This window comes from Phalacrocorax aristotelis, chromosome 4 (genome assembly GCF_949628215.1).
Source record: "Phalacrocorax aristotelis chromosome 4, bGulAri2.1, whole genome shotgun sequence".
Taxonomy (NCBI): domain Eukaryota; kingdom Metazoa; phylum Chordata; class Aves; order Suliformes; family Phalacrocoracidae; genus Phalacrocorax; species Phalacrocorax aristotelis.
Window position 1 is genome coordinate 1,856,690 of NC_134279.1, and position 23,943 is coordinate 1,880,632.

Sequence of the window (23,943 nt, forward strand, 5' to 3'; positions counted from 1 at the left end):
ATGACAAAGAAAGGCTTCAAGACTTTTCAGCAAACATTAAAACATCCGTGCCTTGCCAGTCCACACCAATTCTGTTACATCAAATACAACTGACCTGTGCAGGTAAGGCAAATGCTCAGCTTTCTCTAGTGTAAATAATACATAACCACACAGATGCTGATCCTGGACAGCACCTATAATTTTGTGTTTAGAAGTCGTTTAAGTTGACCTTTCCTGTTAGAAAAGGAACATTTGCAATTAACCTTTCAGAAACCTGGGACAAATTTAGTAACATCACTTTCAGATGATAACCACAGGCTAAGCATGTCTCTACAGCCCAGCTGGTAACAGGAAGGATAACTAACAGAAATGCATGTAAACACAGCCAATTATTTGCACTTTCTTCCTAAAAACTTCTCTGCAATAGGATGCCCTTTGCACTTTTCCCCCTTTTTAACTGATTCATCACTGGATTGCGATCAAATTAGCTACTACACTGAAGTACTTTTTTGCTTCTGTCAAGAGGACAGTACTAAGGCCAAAGAACAAAGGAGAAAATGATTAATCAAAACAAGGACAGTGATCATGCCCTAGATACATTTAGCATTGCATGCTTACGATGTTCACATCACTAATGAAACTAGACAAGAAGTACATTCTTGCTTTCTTCTTTTACCAAGATAGAGCAATCTGGAAAACACACCTATTTGCTACTATTCTCCAAGCCTCCCCTCATACCCTGCCTAATATTATGCATAATGCACTAAGGCACTCTATCTACCTTGCTGTTAACTTTGGCTCACCATCTCTTTCCCATCTTGTGCTGGCTGAATCTAATAAAACATGGGCCTGAGATTTTTAGTAGAGATCCTGGGCAGCTACCACATCATACTTCTCAAGGAAGGAAAAACCCATACTCCTGTCTCCAGAATCAGTTAAAGAACAGCACAGAAAGGAAGATATAAGCTGTGAACACACTGGCTTGTAAAGACCTTTAATTCTGTGAGCAATTTCAGAGTTCAATGAGGACATGAACCAGAAGATTGCGTGGCTTGCTGCTTCAGAATTAAGCCTTAATAGTAATACCAAGGAAAAACCACAGCAAAAGAAACAGCTGTGGTATGAGGCAGCAGCTGGCAAGCAGACAATTGCCATCCTTACATGCTCTCCCTTAGTGCTTAAGGAGCAGGCCAAATTCTAGCACCTTGTACAGCGCTAAGGAGATAGGTGAGCAAGTCCAAAGCCAACCCTTCTGACAGCTGCTGCTTTGGTTTAGCGCTGAAATTCACTGCAGCACACTTCCTCTATGCACACAGGCACTACTACACAGCAAAAAGTAACATTTCACCAGCTTTTAGTGTTCATTTATAAAAACAGTAATATTCCTTTCTACCTCTTGCTTATTGTGAAGTATTTCAACTACAGGCCCACATGTCAAGCTTCTGGCTAGTGAAGTGAAACAGACCTCCCTTCTGTTTTTCTTCTCACTGTGGGCCTTAACCTGGTATATTACCTGTTACTTCAGAATGTCTCATCCTGCACTTAAGTGCCTTAGCCCTTTAGACAAGTTAGACAAACCCTAGCTTCTGCTCATGTTATTAAATAGTATTAAGGTTAGAGTAAATAGCCTGCTCTGTAATAGAACACTCATGCAGATCCCCAGTATGGCTATATTATCCAGTAAATAGGAAAGGTTGTTGTTTAATCCCGTTTTTTGGACCAGAACAAAGTGCATGCAGGGGAATAATTTAGAGCAATTGATATAGTAGGGAAGCAGATCTTATCATTACATAAAGAAGTAACAGACAGTGAACACTGAAATTGACTTTACTGAGCTGCAACACAAACATGTTCGCAGTAGGCAATAGCTAGAGTTGAACACAGGCCTGTAGAAATGGCATGTAGGGCTCAGAAGAATAAAATCTTACCAGGTCATGGAGGCAGGGGATGACACTGGTGGGCAATGCTTCTCTGAAGAGGAAAGATTCATGTATCTGGGCTCGTAATGTCTGCAACAAGAAGTCCTGCTCAGCCAACAAGTGAATTAAGACAATTAATCAACACCAAGAGTGTTATTTTCCCCCTTAGTCAAATATCATCGAGGGCTGAAGCTTAAGTTAACCACCAAGGTTCTGCTTCACCACCACACCCTGATCCCACCAATGAAGACCCTGCTCTGCCTTTTACCACATCTAAGCAACACATGCCCATCTGGCTACCAGCCACCACTGAGGAACAAGCCATCAGTAGCAACCAAGAGCAGACAGTACTGGACCAGCTCTCTGGAGAACACATACCAACAAGTAACCACACTGCTTGGCATAGGCATACTTGCATCCTAGTCAGGGCGCTTTCTTCATTTCCATTCTTACCCGGATATTTTTCTGGCAAGGGAACTCTTAAACAAGTCCATAAAATGGGAATATTCCAGCAACAGGTCCTCCAAACAAATGGGAAGCTACAGGATACCTTCCCACATTTAGAAAGCCTTAAGCAAGGACCTAGAATGCAAGCGTGATGTATGATTACTTGGAATCACAAGCAACTGATGTTAAGGTTGTAAACAAAAGGGCAGTAAACAGCTTCAGCTGCTTGTCTCTCTGGCCACTACAGCAAGGGGAGCTTTCTGGAATTTCCTGTGAAGTACATATCTCAAGCTAAACAAGAAGTGAATGAACAGGCAGTTCAAGATTTATTGTCTCTGTACTTCAAGTAGCACAGATCCACCAGGAGGAATCTCAATGAAGTGGTAGATCTAAAAACTGTTCCTGCCAGATGCTCTCTGCCCATGCTCTTAAGTAGTATCTATCTGCCATTCACCATAGGCAGGACAACTGCCCTTAAATTCATTACTACACCTATCTTACAAGGATGCCAGGATCCTGCAGCAATTTTTGTGTTTCTGCTTTCACTTGTTTTACTTCTGCTTTGTTCCACAGGTCCTTTTCTGCCAAGCTCATTTCTCTTTTTTTTAGCTTGACAAATATTCTAGGAAAGGTGACTTGGTGTTAACTGTAACCACCATCTAGAGAAACAGAAGTGATCCTAAGCCATTAAGTGTTTAACACATATTAGGTCCAATATCCACAACGAACAGGCGTTACTTCCCTAAGACTTGCAATTTCCAACAAGACCTCCATGTTTGAGGTGTTCAATTTGCTAATTTTCAACATTACTCATGTAAGCAAAGCTGCTTCTCTCAGTTTAAGGGAGTAACCCTTGCAGAAGAAGCAGAACACCACCATTGCATAACTAAGTTCACTGTTCATCCATACAGGTTCTGGAGAAGAACATGAAGGGTAAAGCGTTTGAAAATTAACAGACAGCCTTCCAGCCACCAAGAGGTCAGTATCCTTCCATTGTATTATTTCAGAAAGAGCTCATCTAGCTCTCAGAAGGGAAACATGAAGACAACTTGGCAGAACCATACCTTACCAACCAACTCAATCCAGGTTCGCCTCTCGCCTCCCAAAGGCATACCATTCATGGCTAAGGTGGAGATAGCCTTGACCAGCAGTCACATCATACTTGTAGAGATGAAGAGCAAAGTTTGCCTAACATCAAGTGTATTCAACTGGAAATAGAAACCCAGGTAGAGTTACAGACCTGTGAGATGCTAAGGGACTCAGACTCTGCAGACTCCTATAAGGCCTCAGAAAGAGGACCACCAAGCACCCAAAGAGTACACAGCCAGACAGGAATGAACCAAAACTCTCCACCATAACAGTAACTCCTGAGCCATCCGTGTGGTGGCAGCAACACAGCAGTCCCATCACTACTGAGGAGCAGATCAGAAGAGCAAGGACAGTCTGCAAAAGTCACCCTGCATCAGCCTGTGCACCTTACCAGGTTGTTAACTAGCAGTGGTTACTAGTGGTAACTTGAAAGGCAGGCTTAAGTTAGAGGATAGTCTCTGATTCAGGATTTAAGTACTACAATTAAAGCAATAGAGAATAATTTTAGCCAGACCCAAGTAGAGCTAAAGAGGCAGTAGTGCCATATGTTTTCAGGGATGCCTACATCTTGCATGGTAATTATTTATAAGACCAAGAAGTCATCGTTTTCAGATCTTTTTTAAATCACTAGTTAATACCAGATTATTCCTCTGAAGCCAAAGCTTATTTATTTTCATCAGTAAGGCACATCCTAATTCAGTTATTGAACTAAACTGCTATTATTGCACAAGCAAAGCTTTCCAAATACACTTCATGAACACAGGTTACAACCTCGCATTTATACCATGTGGCTAACTCAAGTGCTCAAACATACAATCTTGCAGGGTTTCTTAGAAGCTAGCTGTTATAAACATTGATATTCTGCACATAAAGCCCCAGAGCCATTATTAGATGATAGAGGTGGAAGACAGGAGACATACACATGCTAGATGGAAAGCTTACCTGAAATTATTACAAGCAGAGAAAGAAGTATTTACAGCACTAGTTAGTAATGACAGTATTTGATTTGATCCAATACCAGGCAGAGACAGAGGACGTGTTGAAAGCATACTTAAGCCAGCAAATGTGCTCCCTGAAAACATTCAGAGTTACATACCCACCAATTTTGCTGCTCTCTACAGTGGCTGAAAGACCACCAAGCATGTAAACAACCCAAAGCTTAACTCCCAGGGAGGCTTTTTCCCTGTTGCCAGATTTTGAACCCAACCCTTCCTCCTTCCAAACACCCAGTACCAACACATGGGAACTGGCACTGCCTCTGTCACAAGCTGACGTAGTCCAGGAGTCATACCCATTTTGTACTGAGAAGAGGAGCTGAAATAGCAGGCATAGCACCGCAGGAGATTTGTGTAGCTTCAGGCCTTCAGCCAGCAAGCCTGAATTAACCCACACCTGTTCTGCTTGCTTGGCTGTAGAACCCATGCTGCCAAAGTGGCTGTACCTCCTGGGTTGGCCAACAAATTTAAGTTACCTTAGCAAATTGTTTCTGGTGCTGTCCTTGTTCTATCATCTTTGCTTCTACCCATAGCTCTCTGTCAGGAGGAAATACTCATTTTTCATGTTAATGCCTGCAACATTTCATCTCAGCCAAGCGTAGCTATAGTTACATCTGTTGAACCACTGTGGATCAAGCAGCGTCATTCAGCAAGCACCGATGCTGAAAACTTCACTGCACTGGTGCCTCAGAAGACATGTATTAAGGTACTTAGGACACCTGAAGCAAACAAAATCTCCCTAATAGCCTTTGCTTCCCTGAACTAAGTTCGCTTTTTCACGAGAACCAGTTGGTGTCTCTTCTTATCCTTCACTTGATTTTCCATATGACATTTGTCATGCTCCTTTTGGCAAGCAGAACCTTACGAACCACCCCAAGGGTTTGCATACAGTTGTCTCTTCTATTGAAGTTGGACTACTTGGCTATCTTTTCAGCAAGAATAATATATTAACTTTAGCACTACAGCCTGTTGTGCGAGCTCAGCATACCGTAAGTGAAAAGGGTGACTAAATTGCCTTTTTCAAGCCAAAACATGCCTGGCTTTGCTTTTCCATTAAGTATTTTGTTACCCATACAACTACAGCCCTTTCAGTGCTTTTCAAGTGTCAACCAGGGAATCAAAAGCAATCATCCTGTCAGTGAGAGCTGTCTGTGTAACATGAAGAGGATTCCAAGCCTGTCACAGTTAACACTTCACTTCTGAAAAGAGGTCAAGCTGCATGAGATATATTTTCTAAAAAGGACAAGATTAGGCAGACCAGCAACACCACTTAAGCATAGCTGGGGACAGCCCAGTTGAAGACTCTGCCTGTGGAAGTTCAAGCTGAAAAACTGCTTCTGTAACAGAAAACAAACCCTGCATCCATGAGTGATCTGTCATTGCAGGAAGAAATGCTAGTTTTAGGAACACCACAAGTCACCTTATAGGTATCACTGGAATTAAGTCTACAGTACAAGTTTTGAGAAGCAGTTTAACTACGACGCCAAACGTAAATTAAGGGCACCCATTCATCCAACAGCAGCTCTAAGTAAGGTACTTGGTAAGCACCTCACCCAGAACACATTAAGAGAAATACTAAAGCCTTCAGAAGTGCTGATTACTGAATTCTTTTTAAGAAAAAAGCTTTTCAGACACTTTGGACAAGTTAATCTTTTTTTTTTAATAAACTCTGGGACTTGTTTCCAATCTCCTGATGTTCATGTGTCTCTTCAACTTGCACATCACTGCTAGCTTTAGAGCTATTTCTACTAAGTAGGTTACCTGCAACTTGTCATTTCATAATTTCTTAAACATTATAACACACAACTCGACATATATATTTTCACATTCAAGTTTCATGCCTGTAGATAAACGAAAGGCTAAATACAGTCATACCAAAAGCAAAATCCAAGAGGACTAGAGCCAATACACTGCTTGACACTATATGCCAAATACCTAATGGATAAGGAACAAGCTCTTATGCTTATCCAAATAGGAAATTAAATAATCCTGTAAATACAAAGCCCCTGCAGTGTAAAGATAAACATTTTTGAGTTAACAGCCTTGCACCATCAACTTACACAGCATGTCTGTGACTAGAAAGACAGTACATAGCCATTAGCTGCTTCTTCAGGGCCGTGATTGTGACAGAGGGTCACTAGGCAGCGCAATGGCTCTGGGAAGGCCAGGGAGCCCACACAGGAGCTACCTGCAGTGCAGGGCACTGCCTTTCCCTCTAATCCAGGCAAACCCTGGTGGCACTAACTTAACAGCTATACTTAAGTCAGTTACTCCCACCCCTTCCTCCACTGTGAAGCTCACCCTTCAAACACCTCTCCAGGTTCTGATGTCGGACTTAAATTGGGAAACAGGTTATGCCAAGCTACCAGTCCTCACTCCTTTGCCAGAAAAACATTATGCAGGCAGCACCTCCCCCTTCTCTCTCTGCCTACATTTAACTCATGCATTGCTCCTCACTTACCTTCCAGCCCACAACATGCAAAAACACATGGGATATGATATGTTTTTTCCTTATTCTCTGAGACCCCTGAAGTTGATACCCAGCTCGCAGGTTACCATTTCTTTGACTATATTAGAGTTACTTACAGGCCCCGGGTTTCTACTGTCATCCTGTACCCCTTCCTTATCAGCCCTGTACAGTGTGCCATGTATCTTTTATGTCAAGGCCTCTGCTCTCATACCAGACTTGTATTCTACACTATAGCATTGACAAGAACAAAAAATATCACTCTACACAGTAGCAACACACTTGACTTCAACCCAGCTAAAAATATGTTACACTTAAGCTCTCATGATAAAACCAATGTTTATTCCCTTAGGCAACAGCACCTGGCCATTTTAAAATGCTAGTTTCTTGTGCTTGTTGCAGTGGAACCAAAACCAGCTCCACAGACTGAGACAGAAGCTCAAATAAAAGTGTCATACAAGACAGTCCTGACAAAGCCTTGCCAAGTCCATGTTAGGTTAGCAGCCTCTTACTACCCATGCCAATGAGCTATCTTTCTCACCACTAAAGCAAGAACTCTGCAATGCTGTTAGGGTCTAGAGCACTGAAACTCTCCCTGCTACCTCTCCCTTCTTGCCTGGGAAACACTCTTCCCAAATGCCTGCACCCCATCTCTCATGTCCTTTAAAATAAACCAGAAAATAAAATTTCACCTGGATCCTCCGGGTTCTGCCCAGCTCCCATACTTCAGCAAGCAGATGGCAAATGGAGAAGTGGTATCTGTACCAAGAGCAGGCAGCACTGACAGAACAGTGGGGCTTCCACCCACGCTGAGACATTTTAAGGCATGCTGTTAGCAGGATTTGAGCAGGCACACTTTTCCACTAGAAGGAAACAAAAAGCAAAAAAGTTTAGAGGTAGGAATAATATGAGAAGTATAAAGGATTCATGATCCTAGGCAGTACTACTGCAAGACATGAACTGACAAGGAAGTTCCCAGTGATACATCGCTTCTCCTCTGCAAGGTGCAGGCCACAAGGATGCTGCAGACCTGAGGAAACATCCCAGAGTCTGGCTGCATTCTCTGATCTGATCAGCAAGCACCACCTGCTCTGATGCAACTGTCAGGTAACTAAGACCCAGACACAGAGGCTAAGGGCCAAACCCCAAAGGTACCTGGGCCAGCTACATGCAGGCCAGGACACAGCAGCACCAAAAGCTGCAGCATCTGTAGCTGCTGCACAGACCTGCAGCCAGGCAGGACCCAAATCTACATGCATCACAGCAAGCCTTTGTTTTGGTCCAGCTGCTCATTTTTAGTCAAGACCCAACATCCAAATGCAAGTGTCTTCAACCTACTATGCCCCTCTGGCCTGAGGCATTTTAGCTAGCCACATGTTGCCACCTATGGATTAAATAAACCTAAACCCATAATGCCAATAGAAGATTTGTCCACCCATCAAGCCCTATATCAAGGACATCCTGCACAGGAAGAACATTTCTCCTGCTCTCCAAACACTGATACGTCCTCACTTCAGCATCCAGTTCTGGTAACATGGACTTAGTCCTGGACTGTGAAACAAGAGATCAACAAGAAACAACTAAAAATCATCCCTGCCTTAACAGTGTCCAGTCCTGGGAGAAAGCCCTTCCCACCACTCTAGGCTTCTCCCCTCCCTGCCACTTGGTTCCGTTTCTATCTTTGAAAGTGTTTATCTCAAGCTGCATTTCATTTCTGTTCAGTGCAGACATCTGGTGGTCAAGCTGGCAATGGCACCTTAGCAAGAGTAGTGCTGTCACACAAGTGATCACTAGGATCATGTTCACTGCCCACTTGAAAAACAGCTCTCAGCAGGAATGAAAAGCCTTTCCCCCTTCCAGTTGCAATCAGTGGCAGAAAAAGATTTAGGCAATAATCATGTACTGCTTCACCTTTCCCTCTCTCCCTCAACTCATTGTCTTCCTCAGGCTTCACAGACTCACTGGTCCCGGGTCTTCAGTAGATTAAGTGTGGAGTGGGTGGTAGACCCAGACTGAATTACTCCTGTAAACGCATATCAAACCCAGGAGAAAACAGGCTGGGATTTTATCTGCATACCAAACAGCACGTCCCCAAGCAACAGCAGCTTCCTAGATGCTCTGTATTGCACTTGACAGCCTCAGTCAAACCTGCTTAGTAAAGCAAAGTGTTTTTTCCCTACTACCTGAGAGGAAAATAAGCTGACAGCAAGTACTGTTTCCAGCTGACCTGGCCCTCATGGGCAGCTATGGTCCCTGAAAGGGACAATTCATAATGCTTTGCTCTCACTGCAGGCTACTGCAAGCCCTGCAGTAGTAGGATTTGAAAACTGCTTTTAGGTTAGCATAAACATCTCTAGCTAGTACAATTAACTGAGTTAACTGATATACCCTAAAATGTTTCGAAGTGCATAAAAGCCTAAAGGGACAGGTGCTGAGCACACTGAGGTTTAAAGTACTTCTAGCACAGGTTACCTGAACTACTGAGAAGCAGTCTTCAGCCTGATTTCTAACTGCTGTCCCTCACCTAACTCTTTGTGCTTCCCAGAAGAACTATCATTCCTGGCTAGACCAGGAACAGAAAGGGTTTTCCACCCTATCCAGGAACCCCTAGTCCCACTTCCAGCAACCAATGATGCTACTCGTGTCTGCAGCCATCACCTGAACTCATGTCACTCAGCACATTTTTTCATGAGATATGTAGTGAATTACCTCACTGCATGCAGGCAAACATGGAGAGCTCCAATACACAGGCATTCTGTCGGCATTAGCCTTAGTACTTAAGGACAGCTTTTAGAGAACACAGATAACAGGAAAATAAAAAATTACAGCATTAACACTTGTCGATTGTAATTTTGAGCACTTCAAAAAAAACTATCGAGCTACCTATTAAGATATTAATTTTATTACACTCCTGTCCTAGAACTACTCCCAAGCAGGTTTTCTGTGGTAACCTTAAATATATGTGCATTTCAGAGACTCTCTCATATGTACAGCAGTCACTTAAGATGAAAGTTATCACATAGGCTGGGCTGCTAGTCTCTAATTTGTACTTCCAAGACATTAAAAAAATACATTAAATGAGAATTGTGTTATTTGGTGACAGAACAGCATTAGACCAAGAACACCAAGACTCTCCAGAAAATATTCATTACTGACTACCCATTCCCATCACTACCACCTTTAAATTTTTTTTTATATTAACTTTTATTTCAAGGGTTTCCATGAGAAAAAAAGCTGTTCTCTTTAACTGCTGTTACCAGAAACAAATCACCAACTTGATTTTTACCACATGTAAATAGGTAACACTTAAAGGTCAGCTGCTTTCACAGAAAAGAAGGAATAGCATAGTTATGATCACACATCTTTACCAGCAACTCTTTCACTGTTTCCACCCTTAATAAAGAGCCTAAAATATCAAAAACACAAGTGTCCTCCACGAGCATATATGCAAGACCAGTGACAGCTCCTCTGAAGGACGCTAAGCTTCTCAACTCCTTTTCCAAACACAAAATCAAACAAGGTCAACACTCCTAATTTAAAATAAGATTACGTACATTTCTCATGAAGGGATATTATCAATTTCTTTCAGATGGTTTTATGACTAACACAAGGTACTATCTGGACAGGCCTAGGAAGTTCACCTCTCTCTTCTCCCTTGGAAGCATGACACCACATACCTTGCAAGTCTCCCTACACTAAGTCAAGATACTCCCCACACCTGATAGACAGGGACCATCAGCTTTCCTGAAAATTTAATTCCCCATATTGCACAGCACTCGTGTCCCAGCTACACAGTAGAACAAGACAGCAAAGCACAAAAGAGTGAAACAAAGCAAAAGTTAATACAGGTGGCTCAGATCCGTAAGTCAAACATATCTGACACCTATGCACAAGACAAATCTTACCTGACAAAAGACAGCTACCTCTTAGCCTTTTTGGTTTATGTTTCAGCTACACAGCTTAGCCAGCGGATGATGTACTCACTTTCTCAGCCACAACCTGCCTGAAAAGCACCACACAAGAGAGGTACCCTACAGACCAATCCTACAAGTGTTCAAGTACTCCCCAGGAGACAGACAGGATGCTCTGCCTCAATGCTCCACATCTATTATGAAATGCCTCCAAGTCATTTAACTACAACTTGTTCTGTCTGCTCATCTCTGCTTCTCTGACAGGCAGCACATCAGCTGAACACCATGAATAGTTAGAGTTAAGTTCAAACCAAGGCCTACCATTTTTTTGCAGCACAGCTTATTTTGTTTCAGGACTCTACTTCCAACTCTAAGGTAGAGCTCCACTTAAGTTGAACTTAAAGAGAACCACCTGGCAAGACTTATTAACCCCTTAAGTTCCAGCGCATTATCATCTGTGTATTATATCAATGAACTCAGTATTTCTGTGAGGAAAAAACTGTATTGTGTCTAAGAAGTGACTCTAATTAGCATCACCTGAATTATCCAGATATTAGACAAAAGTACAAAATGTGATCTTAATTGAGTCATCTGAGGCAGATGTGGTCAAGGATAAGAAGCTTGGCTAAGAGCTTTAGAACACACTGATAAACCCAATAATTCTAACCCTATATTTCTGCATCAGCTGTTTAAGTCAAATAGGGAACTTCATCAGCCTCAGAAAGCTAGGAACAAGCTCCGCATAGCATGCAATATACAGCACCTTTAACACAGCTCAGGCAAAAAAAAAATCCAGCTGCTAATGTTACACCTGATATCTTTCTTTCACTGCATGTCATTATGACCTTGTGTTTAGAATTATCTATTGAATCGGTTCCCAGCTTAAGGGACTTGAGAAGCATAACTGCATCTTACACTAATATCCAGCCAGCTGACTCAGACAAGGTTTGGGCAGCCATTTAAGACAATAATTATTTGGAACTCCTGGATCAACAGGCAGAACTGGTGGGTCAAGGTAATAGGTGAGGCTGGTCAGGGCGCCTATAGGGACCCCCAATTCTCTACCACACTCCAAGCTTTTCTGCTTCCCATGACAATACCCAGTGCATGAACTAGCAGCATGACTAAGTCCACTACACTAAGTCACTCAACAAAAGGCTGCTAAGTGCCCTCTTAAAGGAGTCCTTTAATGGGAGAGTTTTGCACTCTATTTTGAGTCAAAGGGGAGAAAAATGATCAAAAAGCAGTACTCATGCCTCACAGTACCTGCTGCTAAAGGCATTTCATAGAAATCAATGATGAAACAACAGAACCAGTACTTGAACTTGGTGTCAAACCAGGGCTGCACATACTTAAAGACACAACAGGCAAAAGGGAACAGGAAAGCCACAACTCTGTCCTACTTTGACATGCACAATCCACTTGTGACAGATATGTACATCTCACACTCCACCTACTGACATAAGTAACAAAAAATAACTATATATAGAAAGCAAATAAAAAGGCACCTACTCTAAACAAACGCTACTACCAAATATAATAGCATTTCTACATGCTAACCACATTTTCTCCTTTCAAATTAAACCCATGAACTCATATACAGGCCCTAAAAGCCCTGCCTCTCTGGGGAAACATACCCTGGATCAGCTATAATAGACAAGAAGCCTCAGACACCATTTAAGAGCAAGACAAAAAAGCACTAGTAGACAACAACAGAGCAGCAGCACTAGACACACAGGGGAAAAAAACACTTACCTGCAGGTTGTGGAAACCACAAGCACTTGTGAAGGACTCTGAACTCACAGGTGGCTGTACCTCTCATAGCCTATCTGCATTGCACAACACAATGCTCACCAGTTAAGTCCTGCAACACCAAGCCAACTAACCTGGGCATGCAGGTAACCCTGCCACACGAATAACTAGAGTAGCATACTACTGACATAAGGACTTACTACCTAACAAGCACCCCACCTCATCTGAGCTCAACCTTACACCTCATAGTTACAGCACACTCTGCACCAGGCAATTAAACATGGCCTATCTGACTGGGGGGAGATGAAAGTTAGAAAATGCATTTTGGAAATGCTATCATCGGAGTGGTTCCAGGAAGAGTTGACAAATATGGTGATAGACAATTTATTTCAAAGAAGCCAAGTTGATATACTTCTAAGACTTGTTTATATCTTAAATCTTCAAAGCTTTACATGCTGTTTTATAATGCTTACTGTTTAAACCAGCTTTAACAACGCACAAGTTCTGTCCACCGTTGTGCTACCAAGCCTCAAGAAAAGCTCAGACATCATGATATACATAAATTAGAGCTGTCTTACAGTTTATAGAACTATTTTCACAGACAAGAAATAAATCATTAATAGAATTAAAGGAAGATAAGCTCTCTACCACACAACACCAGTGAAAAAATTTGCAATTGCTCATTGTCAGGAAGAGTTCTGATCTTCCCAATAAAAGCTCAAGTATTTCACACACAGAGTAAACTAAAAAGCTTACAAACACTACATTCCCAACAGCAGCTACACTCAGCATACAGCCTTCCCAAAAAAGAGCTATAACAATAGAACACAGCAAACCTTCAACCTACCCATGCAGAATAATTTCAAAGCCTACCTAACATTAAAAATAGAAAGTAAATAGGAAAAAAAGCCTTAATTAAACCAAAAGCCTTCAAAAAATTAAAAACCTTTACTTCTAAAACCTACACACTAATAACCTTTAAGACAAAAATGATTAACCATTCCTACAAAAAAAAAAAGAAAGAAAATACTCCCTCACACCAACCAAGCCACACCCTCACAAGGAACAACTTAACACCTCTTAACTGGGATCTTAAACACTACAAAACACCTTAAATCACTAAATTTAAACAAAAACCCAAAACCTACGTAAAACACAAGAAACTACTAAAGGCCAAAAACATTTTACCTCACGAACACCGAAACGCTGTGAGACAACGACCGTTATGTACTCCCGCCTCGCTGACGATTGGCTGGTCTCTTGTGACGTTTGCAGCGTTGATTGGGCAGAGGGCGCCTATCCCCGCCCCTCCCGCCACGACTTGCTATTGGCTGTTCGCAGCAGGCGCCGGCACCGCTGATTGGCCGGCGCGGGTGGGACCGGCCCAGCCGTGCAGGGCGCCAGTATTTAAGCAGCCCCGGGGCGCAGTTCCCCTTGTCACCGCCAGGGGGCGTAGTTGCTGCGGGAGGGTGGGTCGCAGCGGCGCGGGACGTGGCGGCGGGAGCAGGTGCTGGCGGGGGAGGGGGCTAGCGGGGGTCCTTGTGGGGGTTTCTGGGGGGTTCCTGGGAAGTTTTTGAGTGCGTGTGTGGGTTCTTTTTTACACTTGGGCTTCTTCTTCATGCTTGGGGTCTCTGCGGGATGTGCGGGCTATCTCCGGGCCCGCTCAGGCCCGGGGGTGGGGACGGTTAGGCTGGGCGGCGGCTCGCGGATGGGTGTCTGTGTGCGGGTGGAGCCTGGAGGTGGGGGGCGGTTGTGTGTGTCCGCGGGTCTGTCCGTCTCCTCCCCACGGGCGGGTTGGGGTGAAGGGGGTGCTAGGGCCTGGTCTGGGTGGGGGGTGGTCGGTTTCTCCGGGCTTCCTCGTGACCCGAGTGGGGGCAGCGCTGTCCTGGGCATCCCCACGGGGCTCAGCCGGGGAGCGTGGGATCCCCGCACGCAGGTGCCGTCCGGCGGGGAGGGGGCGCGGGGCCCGCCTGTCGGCACAAGGGTCCGCGCCCGGCGGGGTCCCCAAACCGCACGTGGGTACGTCACGCGCCTCCCTGCGCGGCGCTGCGGGTCTGGCGGTCGGTAGCGGCTCGCGTGTGGGGCGGGCGGCGGGGCCCGCCCCCGTTTGGGTCACGGGGCCCTTTGCACCGCGTAACCAGCGGCACAAACCCGTCCGGTTCGCCGCCGCTTTGGTGCGGGTAACGTGTTTTTTCGTGCAGGCTGGATGGTCCCCGGGTAAGGCACGCGCTGCTGGGCCGGCCGGGGTCCCAAAGCGAGACCTTGTGCCTTGATCGCTCGGGGCCGCACCCGCTTCCCGCCGCGGGCGGGCCAGGGTGCCTTTGGCTGCGCGGACGGGGCACCCGGGCATCGCCCAAACCCCCAGACTGGACGTGGGGTGGCCTGGCAGGGTTCCCAGGGGTTCCCCAGAGAGGGGCAGCAGAGAGGCCCGTCACCGCCCTAATCACGGTGAGTAACAGGAGGCACCGGGACCTGGGGGCACCTGGATTGGCTCCACCTGCCTTGTGTTGCCTGGCTTTGTCCACAGCTTCTCCTGGTTTTCAGCCTCGGGTGTCGGCAGTTACTTTGATGAAGGGTTTTTGTTTCTTCCTCCAAAAGGCCGAGAGGTGCAGCTGGTTCCCAGCAGGGCTGGGGGGTATCGTGTCCCCTGGGCTGCTGGGGGCAACGGGGCTGGGACTGGAAGCGCTGCGGAGGTTCTTCAGCTCCCGCAGGCAGGAGCAGCCTTTCTGCAGGAGCTTCTGCTGAGGTGGAGGGTGCGTAACTAAATGCCTTTTTGTCTCCCTTTGGTTAATGCGGTTTATTAGCTGGCGTGTTTAAGCAGCTGTTTGCCAGTCCCCTGCGTGTGCTTGCCAGCCAGGGGCTATGGTTAAGGTGTAGAGGTAAAACTTAAGATAAAAGGTGCAAGTTTTGACTTTGTACGGCAGTTGTTGTGTTTGTGCGCTGATGTTTACCGTGCTTTGCTTTCTCCCTGCTAGAAAATGGAGGGGTTTGTGGTCCCCCTTCCATCTGCGAGCCCTCCCCGTCCGTGTGCCTGACCCTTCCGTCTCAGCCGCTGGGTTTTTGGAGGAGCCCACGAGTGACCGTGGGCAGAGGCGGCGCTGGCTGCTGGCCGTGATGTTTCCCGACCGCGGGAGATGCCGTCGCCTGTGCTCCGGCAGCTCCGCGGGGCTCTGCCGTGTGCCGGTACGACGGCCGCTCGCTCGCAGGGCTGCCGGCGTCGGGGCAGCCACGGCTCGGGGGAACCAGGTGACGCTGGGGCCGCCGCCGCTGGTGAGTGGGGACTTTGGTGGTGGCTGCGGTGACTTTGCTGGGGGTGCGGGGGAGAGGAGCGGAGCTGCGGGGGGTCTGAAAGCGTATTAACTTTGCTAATCTGCACTAGTCCCCATTCTACACCGCAATGCGATGAGGTGGTGGAGCTTTACCGGAGACATGGGCAGTGTTTGTGGTGAAGTGAAACACACTGAAGGACGGCCCAGCCTTGGACACAAGGACTTTGCTTCGTGGAAGTCCCTGAAGGATAAGGGACACCCCCGGGCGCCCAAGGTAACGCTGCCATCCCAGCCCCTCCAACGCAGCTTTGAAACACTCCTGGCACCGGCCAGTGTCACAGAGATGTGACTCTGATAAAGACGGACTCCAGGGTTGTCTGGATCAACAGACAAGCAGCAAGACCGCTGCAGAAACGAAGTGGCTTTGCCGAGCGTTTCTGTGATGGGCATCGTTAGCGTGGGTGCCAGGGACTAGTGAAACGTGTGGGACTTGGACATTTGAAGGGGTTGGACCCACGTTTGGGGTGCTGCAGTTTGGCCGCACACCTCATGCGCATCAGCGAGTGTTTCCTCCTGTGATTCTGTGCTTTGTGTCCCAGGCGCTCAGCTTGCTCGACACGGGCCGGTTGGGAATTCATTGACAGATGCCGTATCTTGTTCCGCTCCTCTGCTCCAGCTCTGGCACGCGGGGCACCGCCTGTGAGTGCTCCGTTCCCCGCTCCCCTGGCACGGGATCCCCGGGTGTGCCCAGCTGGGGCCCGCTGACTTTCCTGGCAGGTTTTGGGACCGACGCACAGGCGTGGCTGTGCCGACGCCTGGGGAAGGCTCAACGGGGCGCCCGGATGAGGAGCACGGCCCCGAGGCGGCGAGCACCAGGGGACAATGGCCACGGAGGACGTGCCGGGTGAGGTGAGCGCCCCGAGGTGCGGCCGAGCGGAGCTGTGCGGTGGGAACCAGGATGCTCAGCTGCTGGGGCTAACTGCACCGGGTGGGGATATCTGGGTGCTGCAGGAGGCACCAGGGTTGCAGGGGGGCAAGCCCTCCATGAGCCGTGGGATTGGGGTGCTGGCTTGCAGGTAGGTTTCAGGGGGTGCCGTGCCTCGGGGGGGTCAGGCAGTCAGGAGCTCCAGGGAGCAGTTGTGTGCTCGGGTCACTTCAGCTTTGCCCCTTGTCCTGCTTGTGGGTGGTGAGGGATGGGGAGGGCGGGTGCCGTACCTCGGCAGGGCTCCCTGCAGGGCCTTTGGGGAAGGGGGTTCCTGGAGCCTTTGGGGCAGTGCTGGTGAGGGTGCCAGGGTGTGTCCCTTGGGGCTCCCAGGAGCTCGGCGCTGCAGGGCCAGGGTCCGCACCTGCCTGGGCAGGGTCCCCCCCGTGGCCAGAGGGTTTGCGGGCACAGGGGTGGTTCCCATCCCCACAGCCCACGCTGAGCCACGGCTGGGCAGGTCTGGGCTGCCCATTTTGGGACACTGTGGCTGCAAGGGGCATTTGGGGAGGTGGGAGTGGGTGCTCTAGGGTTCTGGCCCGGATGCTGCTGGCACCAGCGTAGTGCCAGCCCTGTCCCCAGCCCGGGGCTGCTGGAGTCGGTCTGTGCCCTGTTTATTTTGGGTCCAGCTCTGTCTGGCCTCACACTTGTTTCTCTGTGTGTCACTTACTTGTTGATTGGTGCTCCCCTTTGTTTCAGGTCCAGCTCCTGGCTGCTCCAGGTCAGTTGTGGCTCTGGCTTCAGGTCCAGCTTATGGACAGCTCCAGCTCATGGATGGCTTGGGCTTGTCTCAGCTCCTGTTCGTTGTGGCTCCAGCTCACCTGCAGCTTCAGGTTGGTTGTTTCTGCCCCAGCTTGTGGATGCTCCAGATCCTTCATGGCTCTGGCTCGTTTGCAGCTTCAGGTCCCTGTTTTTGCACCCATTTTTTTCAGGTCCAGCTCCAGGCAGCTCTAGTTCGGGCTTGGCTGCAGCTCCTGTTCATCTCCAGTGCAGTTTAATCTCCAGCTCGCTCTGCTGCTTCGGGCTCCAGCTTGTTTCCACCTCCAGTTTGGGAGCTGCTCCAGGCAGCAGGTTGCAGGGCAGCAGCTGCGGGGGCTCTTTGGGACAGGCCGCGCTGCCAGGAGCTGATTATCCCACATCTCTCTCCCTGTGTAGGGATGGGTGGACGGACAGACGGACGCCGAGACCCGTGTGGGGTGCGGAGCCCCAAGAAGAAGCCGGGCTGCCTGTGCTGCTGCCTGCCCTGCGCACGACCCCGCTCCTGGCTGGGGACAGCCCCGCCTGCGCCCGCCCGGAGATGCTGCCTGGACTGCGCGGCTCCAGGTCAGGGCTTTGGGTCCCCCCTTTATGTGTGGGGGTGTTTGGTCTGTTGGTTTGGGCTCCTGTTTCTGTTCACTTGCTTTGGTTTGTCTGCTGGTGTGTGGGCCCTGTTGTGTGTTCTGTTAGTTGGTTTGGGCTCCCATTTGTTCGTGTGTGTGTTTGGTTAGTTGGTTTTGGTCCTGTGTTTTCTGTGTTGTTTTGGGTCCAGATCTGGACCCCCATTTTTGTGTGTGTGATTTGTTTGTTGATTGGTGCTCCCCTTTGTTTCAGGTCCAGCTCGTGGCTGCTCCAGGTCACTTTTGGCTCCTGTTTCAGGTCCAGCTTCACAGACAGCGACAGCTGCAGCTCACAGATCGCTCGGACCCCTTTCAGCCCCTGTTCACTGTCACTCCAGCTCCAGGTTGGTTGTTTCTGCCCAAACTCATTTATGGCTCGGGCTCATTCGCAGCAGAGGGGTTTGGGCCCTGTTCGTTTGTGTTTTGTTACTTGCTTTGGGCTCCTGGGTCTTTTTGTTAGATTAAGCCCCCCATTTCTCTGTGTGTGTGCTATGATTGTTCTCCTGTTTGTTTTGGGTCCAGCTTGCTGTGTGCATGTTGATTGGTTTGCTGATTCAGGCTCTCCTTTCTTTCAGGCCCAGGTGCAGCTTATGGACAGCTCAGACTCATTTCAGCTCCTCTTCATGTGGCTCCAGCTCTGTCTCAGCTCATCAAATGCTTCAGCTTATTCTTGCTTCATTGGAAAGAAGAAGAACAAGCCCCACTGTGTTTCAGACTCCAGTTTGGACTCATCTCCTCTGCTTCCAGTTCCTGTTGTGCTTCATCTCCAGTTGGTTGCTGGTTCCAGCTGAGCTCCAGTTCCACTTTGGCTCCAGCCCATTCCAGCTTGTGCTTTCTCAAGTGCTCCTGGCTTTTTGCCAAGGTCATCAATCAATCACTGTCAGAAGTTCTCTATGAATATGAACTGTCATAATTGTACATGGTCTAAATATGGCCCAATGCCCCTCCCAGTAGCTGTGCACACCTTGAATAAAGAGTTGGAGATTCACGAAAAAAGGTCTGAAAAGTGCCGTTTCGCCCAGAGACTATCATCTCATGCGTTTAATTTTGCCTGGTGCATGCCAGTGTCCCTAAGCTTGGGGAACAACACAACCAGGCCCCCACCTCTGGTGAGGGCCCACACCCCTGCCCTCCCATGCCTCAATGGCCACCCACCTCCCACCAATGCCCACCTGCCTCCTTCCCATGCCCCAACAGCCACCCACCAGCACCCCAATGTCCACCCACCTCCCACCCACAGCCCAGCTGCCTCCCTCCCATGCCCCAGCAGCCACCCACCAGCACCCCAATGTCCACCCACCTCCCACCCACAGCCCAATGCCCACCTGCCTCCCTCCCATGCCCCAGCAGCCACCCACCAGCACCCCAATGCCCACCTGCCTCCCACCCACCCCCCAATACACCCCAACACCCTCCCAAACCCAGCCCTGGGCTTTGGCCCCAGAAACAGTGACCAGGTCCCCAGTTCTGAGACCAAAGCCCAGGGCTCAGCCCCCACTCCCGTCCCAGCCCCGGCAAACACCCGCCTGGCCCGAGTCCCCGCAGCCCCTGAGCAGCCCCGGTGACGTGTTGGGAGGCCCGGGAGCCCCGGCGGGGCGGGCGGTGCTTGGGAACTGCCCGGGGGGACCCGCAGGACGGGCCCGGCCCCGGGTGGCCGCGGACGGCCGGGCCGAAGTGACGCTGGGGCGTTGGGGGCGCCGGGCTCCGGCCCGCCGGGCTTTATTCGCCGGCGCCCCGAGAGAGAACCGCGGCTCCGCCCGCTGCTCCTCCCGCCGGAGCACCGGCAGCGCGGCCGCCGGGGCACCGCGTACCGGCCCTCGACACCCGCCCCCGGGGTCGCGGCACCGACCGACAGGCCGCCGCGCCCCGTCCGTCCGTGCCCCCCGCCCAGCCTCACCTAGGCCCCGCCGGGGGAGCCCGGCCCGGCCGCTGCCGCCGAGAGCGAACAACCAAATGGGGGCCGCCGGCCGCCGGCGGGGCTCAAATGTGCTCGGCCCCGCCCCGCGCAGGCGCCCTCCGCGCCCCGCCCGGCCGCACCTGGGCGGGACACGCCCCTCCGCGCAGGCGCGCTGGGACACGCCCGCTCGCACCTGTGCCTGGCCCCGCCCACCTGTTCGCGGTCACGCCCCGCGCATGCGCACTGGGCCACGCCCACTCGCACACCTGTGCCCGGCCCCGCCCCCCCGCGCCCCGCCCCGCGCACGCGCCCCTTCTTCCGCCGCCAGAGCAGCGCCGTCACTGAGCGCGGCGGCCGTTGGTACCGGGGCGGCGGGAGGGGCCGGTTGCCCGGGGCGCGGCGCTCTGGGCCGTTGTTGAGTCGGTTTCGGCAGTTTGGGCTCTGGGCCTTGCGCGGGCGCGCGCGGGGTGGGCGGGCGGTTCCGGGCGGTGGCCGCCTCGCCCCGTCCCGGTGCGGGTCGCGGGGCCGGTCCCGGTCTCGGTCTCCGCCTCCCTCGGGGCGCCGCGGGCGGGAGGGCCGCACTGCGGGCGGGGCCGGGCCGGGCCTCCCTCGGGCCCAAGTCCCGCGCTGGCCGCTGCTGCCCGCCGTGCCGGGGCCGCGGCCACGGAGCCGCGGGGCGTCCCGGGCCTGGGCCGGGGAATAAAGGCCTGTGGTGGGGAGGGGTGCGGGGTCTTTCAGGGCCTGGGCCGGGGAATAAAGGCTGGCCTGGCCTCCTGTGCCCCGGGGCCTGGAGAGGGGCTGCTCAGCCTTGGGGGTCAGGGGCTTTGCTGGTGAGCACCAACACAGGCCAGGTGAGCCTGGTTTCAAGTCCTAAAGTAGAGGGTGGGTCTCTGCTATGAGCCCTAAAGCTGGCCAAATGAGCCTGCTCTCAAGCCCTAAAACACAGCACTTGGTCTCTCTTTCTCAGCTCTAACACTGGCCAAATGAGCTGGTTTCAAGACTCCAGAACACAGCACTTGGTCCCTGTTGATGAGCCCTAAAACTGGCCACATGAGCCTTGTTTCAAGCCCCCCCCCAAATGCAGGACTTAATCTCTGTTTCTAAGCTCTAAACTTGGCCCAATAAGCCTCATTTTGTTCTCCCAAAACGCAGCACTTAGTATCAGTTTCTGAGCCCAAACATGTAGGACTTGGTCTCTGCTTCGAGCCCCCAAAACGTAGGACTTAGTCTCTACTTCTGAGCTGTAAACTGGCCCCATAAGCCCCCGGGACCTGGTTTCCAGTTTTGAGCCACAAACGCAGGACTTTTAGTCTCTGTTTCTGGGCCTGGTTTTGAGCCCAAAATACACAGCACTTGAGCTCTTGGTCTCTCTCTCTCAGTTCTAACACTGGCCAAATGAGCCCAATGTCAAGACACAGGACTTAGTCTCTGGTTTTGACCCCCGAAACACGGGGTTTGGTCCCTGTTTCTAAGCTCTGACCCTGGCCAGATGAGCCTGGTTTCAAGCCCTTAACAGGCAGTACTTCATTTCTGAGCCCCAAAACACAAGTCTTGGTCTCCATTTCCCAGACTTGAACACTTGTAACGGCCTCATCTCCGTGTTCATGAGCCCCAAAACCAGCCGCTGAGCCCCACGCTGGCCTGGTGCCAAGCCCCACCAGGCTCTGTTTCGGAGCCCGGAGACCCCAGCAGCCACTGCCCAGCACTGTGGGACTCATCCTCTGCTCTGCAGCCCCCGACCAGAGCTCGCATCCAGCTCCACTGAGCCCCAGGCCTGGCTTTGCACCCCCAGGCCAGGCTGCCAGCTCATCCCCAGCCCGTGGCATCAGCAGCATCACCCCCTGGGGGGCTGCTGAGCAGGGATGGGAGGCAGGACCACCCTCCTGGCAAATATACAGCGTTTCATTACATTAAGTAAGTGCTCATGTCTACACTTGGGTATTTTCTGGTGTGTTTCTCAATCTCGCTTTGATTTACTCCTATCTGATTCTTCATTAACTTCACCTGCCAAAAAGATGAGAGTGGAGAGGGGGGCAAACTTGTATATGGGATGTCTTACATACATACCTTACATATGCACACGTGTAATTGGGCGTCATATACACACCCTTTCTAGAAGCAGCCGAGCGCAGGTGAGCGCACACACCCCCCTTACCGTCTTCCAGATAGACACCTTGCAGAACCCAAATCCCACGGGATTCGGGCACAGCGGGATGGCAGAGGCAGCTGCCCATCCCAGAGAGGCTGAATTTGGGGGGGACGCAGGCAGGAGACCGCCACCGTGCCCGGGGGAGGAGGGCTGGCTGGTTTCAGCCTGGCACACCACCAGTTTCCACGCCCTGCTCCAGCAGCTGATGAGCCCTTCAGCATTCTCCTGCTTTGCAGTGATTTTTATGAGCAATTATCTTCCATCTGGTTTAACCGATACCTGGGTTTTTGTTGAAAATCGGCTGAATAGGTGGCAATCTGCCAGCACACTGCTGGGAAATTACAGCTTGACTCATACAGGGTAGTCACAGAAGAGACCGAATACCTGTTTATAGCCAAGCAGCCCATTAGCCAGGTTAGTCCCACAAGCACAGGGTAATCAAACCCTCCTCTGACCTCTAATGGCTCCGAATCCTCCTGAGCATCCACACTATGCCGTGGTTTCTGATTTTATTATTCCCCTAATCTAGAAACACTGTCCCTGTACTAAAGAGCATCTCAGTACAGAGGGCAGATACAATGCAGTGGCAGATTCAGCTCGGTGGGGCTGCTCGCAGGGGAAAGCACCTTTAGTCCCGGAAAAAGCAAGAAAACCCCCTTCCCTGCACTTCTGGACGTGCACCCGACCAGAGTCCTCTCTGTTTGCACCCAGAGCCCCCTCTGGACCACAACTCCTGCTGGACTGTTCCAAGAAATAAGCCCACCACTGCAAGGTTTGTCTCAGGACTAGCAGCAACCAGCTGCCCCAAACAGCTGCAAAACTCGCTGTACCCTCACCTAGAAAAAGGGATATTTAAGATTTGGTTGCTGTAGTCGCGACTAAGCTGTTAAAAAGCACCAGGGCAGCATCAGTCCATCCGCCCATGTGAAGTGACCTGAAAGGAGCTGGTTGTTTCAGCAAACAGCGCTAACCTGGGGGGGTATTTGCTAGATACTTATTTTGCCGCAGCCTCGGGCCATGGTGCCTGCGTCTGCCTTCCTAAGGCTGAGTAAATAAGCCGTTCCTAATCCTGTTGGCTCTGTGCTCCCTCTTAGCCCAAGCGCCAGCCCGGCATCGCGCCAGTGCCACGTACAGCACCCGCCGCCCCTTCTGCTGCAGCTCCCGGGGGCTCCGCCACCAGCCCAAGGAGGGGGAAAAGCAACGCACGCCCTCCAAAAGCAGCGAACCTTCGGGCAGGCGACACCCGGCCATCGGTCACGTCGGGCGGGAGTCACCCTGACCCAGCGCCCGTGCAACATGGTCACGGTGGAGCGGGACACCGCATCAGGCCACTGTCGCCTCGTGGAGCTGCTGTCCCCGCCTAATCACTTCCCTGGGAGGGTTTGGTGTGCTTGCACCCCGAAAGCGGTGCCTCCTTCCCGGCACGGGGCTGGGAGGACCGTTTCTCAGCCCGACCGCACGTGGCTTTGCACTCGTCAGGTGCACGGGATGCTCTCCTCCGGCACCTCTCCTCTTGTCGTTCATGTTGCGCCCATCATCCGTCACGGGCAGGAAGACCCTGCGTGAGGTCCCACAGCAATGCATCCCCATTTTGCTGAGTTAATGATTAAAATCAGTCCAATTTTGGAGGCGCTGGCACCCAGGCTGTGGCAGGCAGGCCAAGGATGCTCGCCCTCTGCCCCGCCGCCAGGATTAATCATTCACCCAGCAATTG

At 50.5% G+C, this 23,943-nt stretch overlaps 1 protein-coding gene across 3 annotated transcripts; it reads left to right on the plus strand.

Annotated features, from left to right (window-relative positions):
* The first annotated feature begins 14,722 nt into the window (after positions 1-14,722).
* LOC142055929 (uncharacterized) lies at positions 14,723-19,173 on the plus strand. Of its 3 annotated transcripts, XR_012660136.1 has the most exons (11): positions 14,723-15,007; positions 15,158-15,312; positions 15,535-15,829; positions 15,939-16,102; positions 16,428-16,527; positions 16,606-16,737; positions 17,507-17,640; positions 17,740-17,878; positions 17,963-18,130; positions 18,398-18,527; positions 18,759-19,173. XR_012660136.1 is itself a non-coding variant. In XM_075089968.1 (8 exons), exons 4-8 carry the CDS (start codon positions 16,711-16,713, stop codon positions 18,972-18,974), a joined length of 675 nt encoding a protein of 224 aa, XP_074946069.1. In that variant the 5' UTR covers positions 15,615-15,829; positions 15,939-16,102; positions 16,428-16,527; positions 16,606-16,710; the 3' UTR covers positions 18,975-19,173. The 3 variants fall into 3 exon arrangements, 2 of the variants coding, with proteins under 2 accessions (XP_074946069.1, XP_074946071.1); XM_075089968.1 differs by lacking the exons at positions 14,723-15,007; positions 15,158-15,312; positions 17,740-17,878 and having other exon boundaries at positions 15,615-15,829; XM_075089970.1 differs by lacking the exons at positions 14,723-15,007; positions 15,158-15,312; positions 15,535-15,829; ... (1 more) ...; positions 16,428-16,527; positions 17,740-17,878 and having other exon boundaries at positions 16,565-16,737; positions 18,443-18,527; positions 18,759-19,112.
* Positions 19,174-23,943: the final 4,770 nt, after the last annotated feature.

What these genes read in the sequence shown, in the direction of transcription:
- LOC142055929 (XM_075089968.1), top strand. Translation starts at nt 16,711, where the DNA reads ATGGCCACGGAGGACGTGCCGGGTGAG. An exon ending in CGGAGGACGTGCCGGGTGAG is followed by an intron (nt 16,738 to 17,506) that starts GTGAGCGCCCCG and finishes CCTTTGTTTCAG; the next exon opens with GTCCAGCTCCTGGCTGCTCC. An exon ending in CCTGGACTGCGCGGCTCCAG is followed by an intron (nt 18,131 to 18,397) that starts GTCAGGGCTTTG and finishes CCTTTGTTTCAG; the next exon opens with GTCCAGCTCGTGGCTGCTCC.